Source organism: Apteryx mantelli, chromosome 8 (assembly GCF_036417845.1).
Source record: "Apteryx mantelli isolate bAptMan1 chromosome 8, bAptMan1.hap1, whole genome shotgun sequence".
NCBI lineage: Eukaryota > Metazoa > Chordata > Aves > Apterygiformes > Apterygidae > Apteryx > Apteryx mantelli.
Window position 1 is genome coordinate 37,309,298 of NC_089985.1, and position 13,596 is coordinate 37,322,893.

A 13,596-nucleotide genomic window follows, 5' to 3' on the forward strand; every position below is an offset into this window, starting at 1 on the left:
TATTTTGACCCACATATTGTGATAGTTTTGGCAGCACATAACTTGGTAACTAATGCACTAAATTTAACATTACCTGTGGGGACAGTCCTTGCAGATCTTCTGATCAGAGAAGATGCCTTGAAAAGTATTCTTAAATATTTGGTCTCTCCCTATTTTCTGTTGGAGATGTAAAGTTAGACATCAGCTGGATATATTTGCAGTGTGAAAGACCAAGAACGCAACATGAATTTTAAACTTCTGAATGAATAGGACTTAGATCATAAAATAAAGTCAGATGGCTTTCTGCCTTCTTTTCCAAAAAACAAAGACAGAGAGAAAAGGTACTGAAGACAGATGCACAGATAAGCAAGGAAAGAGATTGCTAAAGACTTTACCTTGAGATACTCATCCATCTGATCTATAAGACTGGTGAAGAACTCATAAGCATCCTGTTGTTCTCGAACATAAAGTTCCTTGTTCCACATTTTGAAAATCTATATAGGTATAAATATTTATATAAAGGTGATTGTTCAATATACATATCACTACTTTTTCTTTTTCTTTTTTTTTTTACTTTTTGAGGTAAAATTTACTTTATCCCTACAAAGTCTGCAATGAGGAAAAGGTGGATAGATGATTACATTACATTTACAAGTAGGAAAGCTATATATTCTAAAGAAAAAGAAGTAACACCTTCCAAAAGTTCTCAGGTACATAATACTGCAACTTGCTTTCCATCAAATGACCAAAGAGAGATTGAACTTGATAGAACACGTTGTCATCTGGATTGTCTGTACCATCATCAATGGAAAGCAGGGCCTGGAAGGAAAAAATAACCTTATCAAATTGGTTCTAGACAAAATTATTACTTCTTGTGCAATATATTTTTTCCCCCTCCTCAAAAAATTCATGTCACAAATGGTGCTCAAATGCATTTACAGTTCAGATGATTAATCCCCAAAAGAGGAAATTTCTGGGTATTGAACCAATTACCTCAGGGAGACCAGGCTGCATATATAGCTGCTGGAAGACGGCATTCATGTAACAAGTAGCACCACCATTCTTCAATCCCACGAATCCTGAAATGGAGCGACTATCCACTGGTGGAAGATACTAGAAAGAACAATTTATTTTTTGTCCCAATAAGTTATAGGAAGCACAAGGTTCCAGCAACATATTATAAATTTCATAATCATTTTTATGAGCTGTTTAAGAGCAATTTCATTGGAAACCAAGAATGCCAATTCTGGAAGATTACACAAGAGCTAAATTTGTTCATTTATATAGCCAACGCTTAGCGTAACACTGCTAAAAACAGCCTAAAAAGTATCTAAGTAAAACAGGTGATATTTAGGCAACACCTCTTTCTTGTCAAGATAATAACTGACAAAGACTCATGAGAGTATCTGCTTCAGAGGAAGATCAAATAGGTCTGCATTTACTCCTGTCTATTCATTGTCATTTTAAATTGAAGACCATGGAAATTTCATGGATGGAGCAGTTAAGTAGCTCATACAGTACTTCAAACCATGCTAACACAAATCAAAACAAGGGTTCTTGCTTACATCAAATTCCTTGGTAAGTGCAGGGTCAGACTGATGATGCATAGAAAGCAGCTCTTTTGTAATAAGCTGAAGATTGGAAGGTGAGCTATCAGCCAGCATTACTAACACTTCGTAAGCAGCTAACCGGCTATCCGCTGTACTGCACCTAAAAAGAAAAGCACAGCTGAGATCTACTTTGTAGAGGACTCAATTATTTCTACTTCCAGAAAATCATATTATTCAGAATAAGCGACAATTAGCTGTTCAAAAGAAATGCTCAAAACAGAGCTAAAACCTCCTGAGAGACTGCAGAGTGCTATTTTTTCTTTCTTGGGAAGGGGTGGAAGAGCGGGGGTGGGGGAATGGATGGGCAGGAAGGAAAGGAATCAGAGGAAGAGCAACACCAGGAACATTCCTTTAAATAAGCCTCCCTTACTGACATGGAGACACCTATGGTTGACATTCAACAGTAAGAAGTAGGTGCCCTTTAAAAAAAAAAAAAAAAAAAAAAAAAAAGGGCAAACAGCTGGTTCTGTGTGTAAAGCCTAATAGCCAGATATTCTCTATCACTGTAATGTTGGTAGAGACACAATGACTCATTCAGAGGGAGACAATCTTCAAAAGAGCTGGAGCAGATATCTTTCTTACTGCTACAAGGGACTACTTTAGACCTAAGCTACATATGGAACTCAGTGCAAAACACTTCTACTTAGTTCTTTTCAAGGGATCATCAAGCAATCTCGTTGCTTCTCCAACAAAGAAAAGGCATTGTTTGCTTTAAGCAAACAAATAAGAGAGTGCTTGAGATGAACTGCAGCAAAACACTAATCTGTAGCAAGTACCACGGTTTTCAGTCACTGCGACAAGTTAATACAAATGCCTGCTATTTACATGAAAGTTAAAAAGTCTAAAGATATAAAGGAAAGCAGCTTGTCAGCAGTATATCAATATTAATTTTAAACCAAATGAACTGAGATTAATATACAGAAAAGGGATATATTCTCATGCATAGCAGAACAGGAAGCCTAATTCACCACAGTCACCATTTTCAGAGAGTGGCATAATGTTACAAGGATTTGCACTACAAGAGGTCCTGTGAAATATGATTAAGAAAGTAGTCTTAAAGTCAGCAATTGCCAAATGCTCCACTGAGACATTCTTCAGGGTCTGTGGAAAGGTAATGCAGATGTGCCTGATCCAACTTTAAAACCCATGAGTCAGAGTAACGTAAGCAATCCAGCTACAGCTGCACAAAACTCCACACGAACTAAATTCACCCCTTCCTTCACCCCTGTATAACAATGACAGAAGGCAGGTATGACAGGAAAGAGAAGCCCCACTTTTTTCCCAAGTTTATATATTCTGAGCTATTAACAGCTATCTCAGGTGCAAGGAAACTTGCTCAGCACTAGCTTCTTACAAGAATCAGTTATTTTGGGAAAAAAGTTAAAGAATCTTTTGAGATTCTCATTTAAAAGGGGTTTGGAAAGTTACTTTTCTGTTAATACTTCAATTTAGCCAACTTCTCAAACGATGACTAGCTAAAGGAGTATTCTTCAGATCCACGGAATTCAGCACTCAGTTGTGCTTACAGTGCTTCATTATCTAACAAATAAAACACAGACTTTAGAAGTAGAGAACAGTGAAGATTTCAGTTCACATAACTTATAAAATGCTATTTGGACACTCATGTAGCAAATGTATGAATTGGATAGGTATGCTCTTGAGAAATGCTCCATCATCAGTATCCATTCCTAATATCCATAGCCCCAGTGTGACATTTGCATACATGAGAACTAGGATAAAAAACAACATGAACAAAAAAGCATTTTTTACTTTGGATGAAAGTCTTGCTGACTGATGGCAGCCGTGCCTGCTGGAGAATGGCTATTCAGAATAATCCTGGATGCTCGGAAGAGAAAATCATCCAACAATGGTTTAATCAAAGATGAACCTGTAACACAGTAATCCATATCTAGGGTTAAATACTTTCATTATTACTGCAAAAGTCAAAAGGTGTTCCACAACAGCAAAACCACTTAATGGCACTATATCAACAAAAGTGGATCCAAATGACTTATCAAAAATCAAAGGTACAAAATAAAGGTACTGCCAACACTATTCCTTTCAGCTCCATATCACTTCTACTGATATACGATAATGGCTTCGCAGGTACTGTCTACTGATCAAGACACTAAGTCAACTTTTAGTGCCAAGCAGAATTCAAATTGGTTTAGTTGCTTTAGTGCACAGAGGCATACTTACCAACCATTTCCTTCTCTGCTCCACAAAGTGAAAGGAGAGTCTTGATGAGTCTCAAGTGTCCTGCTAATAAGATATTATCAGCTTCACTGGTCTCACACTCAGCTGTGCGGTTGGGTTCAAAATTGTCTAGCCAGGTGATCTCATCTTCTAACATGGCAGCTGGGCTTATTTTTAACTGTTCCATTTCTGATGCTGCAAGATAAAAAACAAACCCAGAAAAAATAAGAGTTCTAGAAATGATGAATTTAAATACCAAGAATTTCAAAGAGTTTGATAATTTGTGCTTGTTATGATAATGCTACACTTCATTTTAAAAAGAGGCACTATGCTAACAGTTTATAAGAGATCATGGGACTGAAGCCTACCATCAGTTCTCTGATACACCTTATTCAGTGCTTTAGAAATATTTAGCGTATAGAAACTGAAAGATAGACATATATGTAAGCAGAGACAGTATCTAGTCACGCACAAGACAATTCAACACCTGCACCACTCATCAGCAATTTCAAATGTGGACAGGTAACTTCAGACACAAATTCACATTTAAGTACTGAAAAATACCCCAGTGAGACCCACAGATAAAGAGTGTCTGTGAAATCAGAGTAGACAGCTTTTGAACTCAACTTCCTCTCTGGTGCCTTTAAGTTACCAAACAGGAAACAATCAAGGAGATATTTTATAGAAAAGGGAAAGAGCTTTAGAGACATACCCTGAAGCCAGACAAGCAGTGAATTCCAAGTAAGGGTACAGACAGTGTGAAATAGTACTGTAGTATGTTTACATGCATATTCTTTTTATGGTGAAGATGATGCAGAGAGCTACTGTGTAAACTGAGCACAGCTAGGTAGGTATTCCACACCTCCTCACGAGGGAGGTGCCATACACATGCTACCTAACTGCAGGCTGTGCCAAATCCCAAGTATAATTTTACATCTCTGAACTTCCATCTGAAGGTACCTAACAGATGGTCTAGCTTCCCCTTCAGTGTGTACAAAGTCTGCCTTCAGCATTTCACCTTCCAAGAGGAGTAAGCTGCCTTGCCGTTACCGAACAGTCCAAATGAATTGTTGACAGGACAGCCAGCACACTGGCAAGTCACACCGAGTTCATGGTGCAGTGATCGCCAAGTGAAGTCAATTCTACATCTTGTCTACAGAAGGAACGTGTTTGGAAGTTGCAGTCAGAATATGACTCGTGTGCCTGCGCAGTAATCATACTTACATGTGAGGTCATCCAATAACTGACATCTCAGGTCAAAATATTCTGTACACTGGGACAAAAGTCTAAAACAGATACAAATAGAAGAAAGGTTTTAAAATTAAAATTAGAAACTTTCTTCTAAGCAACTGCCTTCAAGGCCTGGGCGTTCTGTCCATCCAACCCAAAATATTGTAGCTGTCTAGCTACGTCTCTGTATGCACACACTACAGCTTTAAAACAAATTCCTTTCTAACAACTACTTCTGAATTTTGTGTGTAACACAATCTTGTTTTATTCCTTCACCTCATAAAAGTTAACTATCAGATGATAATAAAACAGAAGCCTATTTTAGCTTCTCAGTTACTTCTCTATTCAGAATCTTCTCGAAACTGCTGTTCGAAGTTATCGCTAAATTCAGTAGACTTTGGCCAGTCAGGGACAAGTCAAGAGGACCAACACTACAGTCATTAAGGTGTAATGGGCAACATAAGCAATGAGAAAACAGGTGAGGTCATGGCTCATAGGTCCAGAGATCTTTAAAGAGGTTGGAGCCTTTTGGATCAGTTTCCAATCTGGATCTATGCAGTACTATCAAAGAAATTCGGTGTTACTGTCATGCATCCCATCACCTCTATGCCTTATGCAGGATTCCAGCCAAGTTCTGACTGCTATGACCACATCCTAGAAAGGGGTCTATTTACCAGTTACCACCTCCTGCATGGGAAGTCAAATAAGCTGCTCTTTAAGAGTTCACAGAGGAAGGACTGTACCCTGAGAACTCAGCTCTATTTCCCACCAATTCATATTCTAATTAAACTGTCTCAGGCATGACAGGAATGCCTACATTTGACAGAAGTGCAAGGACAAAATCCTAAACGCTTGTCTCTAAGAGCTGCCACAGCACTACTCTTTAAAAACATGGCAGATTTCCCTTCTCAAAAAACACGTATCTGACTTGCCTCTGGTTGATTCCTCTCATGATGCTGGTTGGTGACCAAAGAGGCAGCTGGGCACTGAGGATAACACTCAGGAGAAACTGGTTTGGTTTCTGCACATCTGGGTGAGTTGATGTGTCTGTCTGACTAAGGGTGTACAACTGATCACAGGCAACACGACGAATCTGAAAGAATATCATTGGTAAGCACCAGACCTTACTTGAAGGTTGCCAAAATAGATTTCTAAGCAAAACAGAAGTGTAACAGAAAAAGAGCCAGACATTAAAAAGCTTGTGGAACCCACAGAGTATGAGCTCTGCACCCACCAGGGCTTCTCTGTTCATATCCCTGAGTTACAAGCTCTGATGCTTTATTAAACACAAATTGTAAATTCAGATATGGGGAAAAGAATGCAATGACTTCACATAAAACATAGGGGATGCAATGAAACAAAGGAATGGTGGCCAGAAAAAACTCTGGATTTCAGAATATCCAGAAATCATCTCAAATCAGAAAGAATGAATTTTAGGAGGGTTCTGACATTTGGAAGATATTTTCAAAAGTTTAGAAGAGTCTATTCAAATCTTTTGAGACTAAAGTTACTTTGAATGGCCCCTTCCTAGAAGGGTTAAAGTACCAGTTTTGTGGAATTTCTCTTACAAAAAATGAGAGTATTTTCTTTAAGCTAGTTGGAGCACAGTCCTGTGCTTCACGGATGAAACAAGCCTAAAGAATGTAATGCTTCAGCATTTTCTATCAACGTAGTACTAAATACTAGAATCGCTAACAATTAAACAGGGGTTATTTATTCAGATACAAAAACAATTGGAATATTTGCAATGAACAATTTTATCTTGAGACCATATTAACTGAACAAAGTGTACACATTTCCCTGGAATATCTAATACATTTCCAGAGAAAGACCCTCACCTCACCACTTGGTGATCCAAGCAGTATGTCAATGATGAAATCAGCAACACAAGGCAAATTGTAGAAAGATCCTAGAACAAAAGAATACCAGACTATTTAAAAGTAATTATTCAAAGTCAGTCAGCTATGGATTTACATTAAAATAGCATAGGGCCCCCCATCAGTGCCAAAAAGCAATAACAGGTATTTACATGATTCTCCATCTCCTTCCCTCTCCAGAGACTGGCACCATGTTATAACAACACTTTTCTTCTCCTTCTACCACCACCAAGGCTTACGCTTCCTTGTACACAAAGGTTCAAGTACTAAACATTCAGCTATGCAAACAGCAGCACTTACAGAAGTATGCACTTCAAAGCTAGCACCACTATTTATATACTGGCAGTAAGTTAGCTTTTCCAATAGATTTCATTAAGAGCACTGTTGAGGCACAGCACCACATGCTTTGTTTCATGCCACTACTCTTCAGTCCTGGAAAAAAACTCTATTTTTTTTCAAAATTGTGTTTGTGAGTTGAGACTGCTCAAGTTAGAGTTAGAAGTTTCTTGTGATTTTTTTTAATACTTGTTCGTCTTCAAAAGCCTTCCCCCACCTTATATTCCAAACAGTGACTAATCCAATTCCGTTTCATACCTAGTTGCTGACTGCGTAGCTGAAGGCATGTAACTAATAGAGACAAGGCTTCTCCAGCAATCAGAGCATCTTTGGTGGATACAGACTGCTGTCTCACACAGATGCCAGCATGCAGAGCTGTTGGTTCTCCTTCACTTCCTGAACTGCAATTACTTCCTGCATTAAGAAAGGAACAAGTGCTATGATCCATTACATTTTTCAGATGTTTTCAGCTTCTCATCAATTCTCTGTACTTAACCCCCCCCCCCCAAACCAACCAAACAAAAAAACACCTTAAACCTCTCCAAATGTCACATGAATATACAGTATTTTTCTCAGCTTTGTGTAAGTTAAGGAATTCAGCTTCAAGTTTTTCAAGTATTAGACTAAGAATAAACTGAATGTTTTCTTTAATAAAGACGGTTTAGAGACAGAGTTAACTACCTGAGCTGCTAAGTCTATTTCGAATCCCAGCAGGAAATAAAGAGTTGCTCTCTTTTATTGGCTGACTACTTCCCACAAGGTCCAGCCGTCCTGCAGCAGCAGCCCAAGAGAGTCGCATGAAGCAAGCCACTGTGGAAGTGAAATCATTCACCTCCATAGTCTGAAGGAACAGGAAACAATAGTTATTTCCGTCACATTCAACCACCTTTCTTAATCACAGGGATAAGAGGAATGTATCTTCAAGATCAGGCGAAATTCCCACTTGAATTTGTTTTCTTCTCCCTCCTCCAAGCAGGCTCAAGGATGCAAGAATCTTTCTTCTGGGGAAGGAGAGATTAGTATTGCCCCCTAAATAGGAAATTATTTGTTTTTGAAGTCTCCACTCTAGATACCCTTTTCCTCTATCCGGAGCTAGGCATGCTAATTTCAATTGTATTTATCTGTGAGGGGAGGGAAGCACTAGCTAAAAACCTGAGATAGTATATTCAATATATTAACTATGAAGTTTCTTTCAACTGGACTCAACCTTCAAATGGGTTGAGCTCCTCCTTTCAGATGAGATTGCTTTAGTAGATAGCCACTCTAAAATTCATTACAGTGACAGAGAGGACAGAGAGTGACAAGAGGGGAAAACAAGGTGTTCTTAAACTATTGAGAATAAAAGTTGGCTGCTTTTTCCCCCCCAGATACCATCAAGCAAATTTAATTTTTAAATGAGCTATTTGATACATGAAACTCCCCCAAAATTTCTAATTCAAAGAAACATGGACTATAAACCATGAGTTTGAGCAGGAACCTTCTCCTTTCTATTCCCAGAAAATTAACTCCAAGATCTTGCTTGGGTTAAGGAGTGTGACTGAAAATAAAACCCTCAGAGGAAGATTTCTATGCAGCTCTGCATTTCTGGTGTGCATCTTCGGGGTACTCTTTCCCCTTGTACAGCAGTGGTATGTCAAACAATCAGCTTACTAACCAAATAATTTCCGGGCCTAAGTTTAACGTTAAAATTCAGATGATCACAGGGAAAAGAGACAGATGGCTTGGATTTTAAGAGGCTTTTAAATGGAGCCTGGGTAAGAAACAGTACAAAAGGTGGATTCTTGAGTAAAAAAAATTCAGGAGTTGCACAGCTGCCACTGGAGATGACACTGCTACATCACCATAAATTATCAAATGTTTCCTTACTTGTATGGCAACTCTCGCTGCAGGTATGATTTCTTCTACCCTAATGGAGGATCTATCAGACACAGAGAGCTGTCGGTAGGATGATTTCTCCGGTGTTCCACAAATGGACATCTGCCTACTTGCTTGTCGGCTGACATTACGGAAGGGACGTGAGGACAATGCTTCCACCCCATCTTTAATGAAATCCTCATCCAGTAAGGTAGGCATTGTCTGGCCAACAAGCAAGAACCTACATCCACAGAGCAAAAACATTGGGCTTATTTTTGAATGTTCACAGTCAGGAAATGAAACAGAAATCAAAGCACCATTTAGTCTCAAATTTTACAAGCCACATTCCAAAAACCAAGAATGGGGGACTATCTAATAAAAGGCAATTACATACCTTGCAAGTTGCAGGCAGATGGAATAGACTCCCTGTCTTGTTTCATAGTCTACTTCTGATGGGATGGAATCTCTCTGCATCACATTCACCACCAAACTTAAAAACAGATTAATAGACAGACTCTGTTTGAAAGTGTTTCACATTAGGAAATAGCTGCAATTTATCTCCATCCTTCCCTAAACGCCTGTTCAGTCAGCTGAGTGCCAGTTAAAACTGCCAAAAGGGCATCTTTGGAGGCTAACATTCCTATTTTCCCCTCCTACATCTGCAAGCTGGAGATTTCTGTTCATGTTGGAAAATGCTTCATGATCCATAGAGGGGGGACAAAAAAAAAAAAAAAAAAAAAAAAAAAAAAAAAAAATCTAAGAGCAAAATGTACTTGACAAAGTTGGCACAAGCACAAGCAGTATTGCAAGGTCTTCCAAACTACTCACACTGTGGCTTAACTCTCATCTGAAGAATCTGGATTTTGGAGACAGGGTAAAATTTAATTCTGTTTACAATGCATGACCTAGGTGACAACTACTAAAAATGCCCACTGGTATCTATGCAGGAGGTAGTTTGTATAATATGCACACTTGCAATTTGAACTGGAACGGTTTAATGCTAACTATCCAAATATTAACTGCCATACTAAAAGTTTATACTTCACAAGCTTATACATACCTAGCTTTATTTTGGGGTTTAACACCATATACTCTGTTATATTACTATGATAGCTACAGTAGCTTTTCAAGCATTCAGTAATGAAAGGTCTGATTTGGGTGGATTTTTCCCTCTGAAAAAAGCTGATCGCTATATGAGGGTGCTACAGCACACACAGCAGAGTAAAAGGAAATCATAAACCACAAAGAACTGTTAACTAAATAAAGTATTATAAAATGGCATCAAGATTTTGAAATCTAACCTCAAACCTCCGGCTCTGAGGAAGTTTTCACAGAAAGATTTGGCACAGTTTCTTGCCATTTCATCATCTGCAGTTGGCATCAGCTTGGAGCTCAGTACCTGGGGAAAAAGAAAAAAAAAAAGAAAACTTAGTATTATTTAATTGCTGAAGGTTAAAAACATAACAGAAAAGTTTCCACTATGAAGGAAGTAATTCACTGTACAGCAATGTGAAGCTCTAATCAGTAAAGAGAAATCATATTAAAAATATTCAGGACAAAAAAAAAAAAGGCTATTACAGATATTTATTCTGTATGAAAGGGCATTTTTTCCTCATTGCTGTTTATACATTAAGAGAAAGGATAAGGTACCCACTCTAGTATGTGAAACGTGTCTTCAGGCTCAGTAGGTGTTCTTTAACAGCTCAAACCCTCTTCCCTTCCGATTTTCAGTTGACAGTATCCCTGAAAACACCCTATAGATGACTCACATCTTTTCTCACGATTTTTTAAGCGTGTCCTGAAACACGGCAACTGTTTTCTTTAAACACCAGTCCAGGCAATTCTATGGCCCTGATGAACAACACCACTGTATTGTTCCCCTTGTTTTAAGTCAGCACTAAATTTCAGAGTGCATTTACAGCCAGTAACAGCCATATAGAAGTCTGCAGTCCCTGGGGGTTAGATATCATGCACGTTTGTAATCAATTTTACTTATATTTTTTATTCAATTTGATGGTAAAATTAAGTTATTTACTTTTTTGAAAAGTCTCTTTGGCATGTACAGCCAAAGGCATATTGGAAAACAAAATACATCCTTTTTAGGCTCACAGGTCCAAAGAATGGATACGGAGCTCCAGGTATAAAATCTTATTACCACAGTGCAGGATATAACTCAGAACATCTGTAACATTTAATTTTCATCTCTTTCATATAATCTGCAAGTTTCCTGTATACATTTTTCAGAAAGCAGTTACCCTAATATGCCAGTCTGTATCCCACAGTTTCAACACATTACCAGTGTGGGGGGATAAAAGATGACATTATATTTTGCTAAGAGACCTTATCTTCTAATGTGTTTGAATGGACTTGAGGAACAAGTCCACTCATGTAATCTACACATCTAGCCCAATTTACTTTTTCTCATCCCTTGCCAGGAAAGCAAGCAACTTATTACTTGCTTTCATTATTTTCTCTGGCACAGAAGCAGCAGATAGCCATCTCATCATACTGTAATATAACCTGCCAATTCAACAAGATATCCTTGCTGATATGCTAAACCATTTGCTTTTGTTTGTAGAACTTGTCAACGTATTTTAGAGTCATAACCAATTATCTTTCATTCCAGCTGGACAGAAAAGGGGGAGGGATCCTGAAATGCTGCTGCAATATGATGATAAAGTGTAGAAAAACAAAGAACTCTAATATTATTAGACTGCAGAAACCCAAAGGAAAAACAACCATTAGAAAATTCCTATAACAATGTTGATGCGCACCGAGAGCGATACAGAACAGGGACTTTGTCCATTATTTCTGAAGCTGCTGGCAACCAGTACTCCACCTTTAAATTGTTCAAGCCATATCTGTAATGAGTCCTTAGAAACAGTGGAACCTGCTAGCAGAACTATAAACTGCCCAGTTTTCTAGCGTGTGCAGACTAACGCGGCCTAACAATGACATTGGCTGAACCCTCTTATACTCTCCAAAATCCATGCACTGAACACCTGGAAAGAACCTACTCACAGGGCCCAATCCAGTGTTTTGGAGTGCTGGATATGAAACTCCCTAAGCAGTCTACAGAAGTCTTACCGGATAAGAAATTGTATGTATTTCATTCACTTTGCACGCACAACTAAAACAGCTCAGAAACTCCTAGGTAAAAAGCCTTGCATATTTGGATAGTGAAAATTCTTTACAGCTGAATGCTTCTCATAAAAACATTCTTCCTTAGCAACTACAGATATAATATGGTAGACTTATCTAGCAGGAATGCTAGTATTCTTTTTTGCCAGCTCCCTCAGAATTTCTATTATTTTCCCTTAAAATAATCAGTCTTTCATATAGGTTTGAGTAAATTCAACCAAACTAAACAACAGCTCTCATTCATTTTTAAAAGAGCTGAAATTTTATATATGATGAAATCATATATTCAGAGTTTCTGGAGATTCAGGCAGGAATTTTACCTAATCAGCAAGGACTTTAATGTTTCTATCCTCCTCTCCACATAATTTAGAATACTCCCTCCACCTTGCAGATCAGAACAGGAGAGGCCTGGCTTCACAGCAAAGTCTAAGGGGGAACTTGTTTTACTTCTCATGCTCTGTGTGGAATTTCTGACATGCAAAAAAGCAGACCACAACATGACAAAAATGACATCTGCATTTTGGATAATGACCTTGTCATCATGGACTTGAGGCTCCCTGCAAGAAACTTTCAACTATTTAAGTCTCAGTCTTAAAAAAAAAAAAAAAAAAAAAAAAAAAAAAAAACCACACCCTCCCCCCCCAAAAAACCCCACCACCAACAAAAAAACCCCAACCAACCAAAAAAAAACCCACAAGCAGAGAGTGGCAAATTTGTTTACTTACTTCTAAATTGTAGAGCACTCTGAAGGTGGACATGCCTGGAGCAAAAGATCTGAAAAGACTTTCTAGTATTGAACTAGCACTGGGCTGATGCTGGTGTTTTGAAGACAAAGATGGGGATTTTGAAGACTGAGAAGTTGATTCTGACAGCAGTGTTTTCTAGGACAAATACACCAAGGAAGAAATAGTCTTAGAACATTGCATTTCATTGTAATTGGCAATACATCTCATATAATCCCTGTAATAACCCTCTAGCCTCCAACTGCTCGGAAATAAGTCATTAATCCTTAAGATAAGTATTATTTTGCTGTAGTATTTCAAATCCTTCACAGATTATCATCTTACAGAGAATTTAAGAAACCCCATAGTAAAATCCTTTCTGTTAAGCTCACCAAGATTAGATATTGTTTAACCCATACCTTCCTTCCCAGGGAATCAAGCTGATCAAGGGCCTCCTGAATAGCTGGGTCAGTGGGAATCAAGAGTAGAAGCTTCCTCACTCGCAGTGTTATCCTGAAAAGTTACCAGAAGTTACTTGTGTAAAATTTGGCTCCCTCAGCCAAACCATGGCTAGGTGGGCACATAAACACAGCAAAATAAGGAGCTATTAGAACGTCCCAGCACCAGCACTTCTTCAATATTTAATAACCA

The 13,596-nt window shown here is 38.3% G+C and overlaps 1 protein-coding gene across 3 annotated transcripts in view; it reads right to left on the reverse strand.

Annotated features, from left to right (window-relative positions):
* The window catches only part of USP24 (ubiquitin specific peptidase 24), a 71,057-nt gene that overhangs the window by 19,986 nt on the left and 37,475 nt on the right, over positions 1 to 13,596 (reverse strand). For all 3 annotated transcript variants that reach the window (XM_067301300.1, XM_067301299.1, XM_067301298.1), the window contains 17 exons: positions 13,365 to 13,458; positions 12,949 to 13,104; positions 10,384 to 10,481; positions 9,477 to 9,572; positions 9,095 to 9,323; positions 7,910 to 8,069; positions 7,487 to 7,642; positions 6,854 to 6,924; positions 5,948 to 6,108; positions 5,010 to 5,071; positions 3,789 to 3,980; positions 3,360 to 3,477; positions 1,545 to 1,689; positions 973 to 1,092; positions 673 to 798; positions 375 to 473; positions 74 to 156 (listed from right to left, as the gene is read on the reverse strand). In XM_067301300.1, coding sequence (XP_067157401.1) covers positions 74 to 156; positions 375 to 473; positions 673 to 798; positions 973 to 1,092; positions 1,545 to 1,689; positions 3,360 to 3,477; positions 3,789 to 3,980; positions 5,010 to 5,071; positions 5,948 to 6,108; positions 6,854 to 6,924; positions 7,487 to 7,642; positions 7,910 to 8,069; positions 9,095 to 9,323; positions 9,477 to 9,572; positions 10,384 to 10,481; positions 12,949 to 13,104; positions 13,365 to 13,458 — 2,166 coding nt within the window. The remainder of the gene's footprint in view (positions 1 to 73; positions 157 to 374; positions 474 to 672; positions 799 to 972; positions 1,093 to 1,544; positions 1,690 to 3,359; positions 3,478 to 3,788; positions 3,981 to 5,009; positions 5,072 to 5,947; positions 6,109 to 6,853; positions 6,925 to 7,486; positions 7,643 to 7,909; positions 8,070 to 9,094; positions 9,324 to 9,476; positions 9,573 to 10,383; positions 10,482 to 12,948; positions 13,105 to 13,364; positions 13,459 to 13,596) is intronic.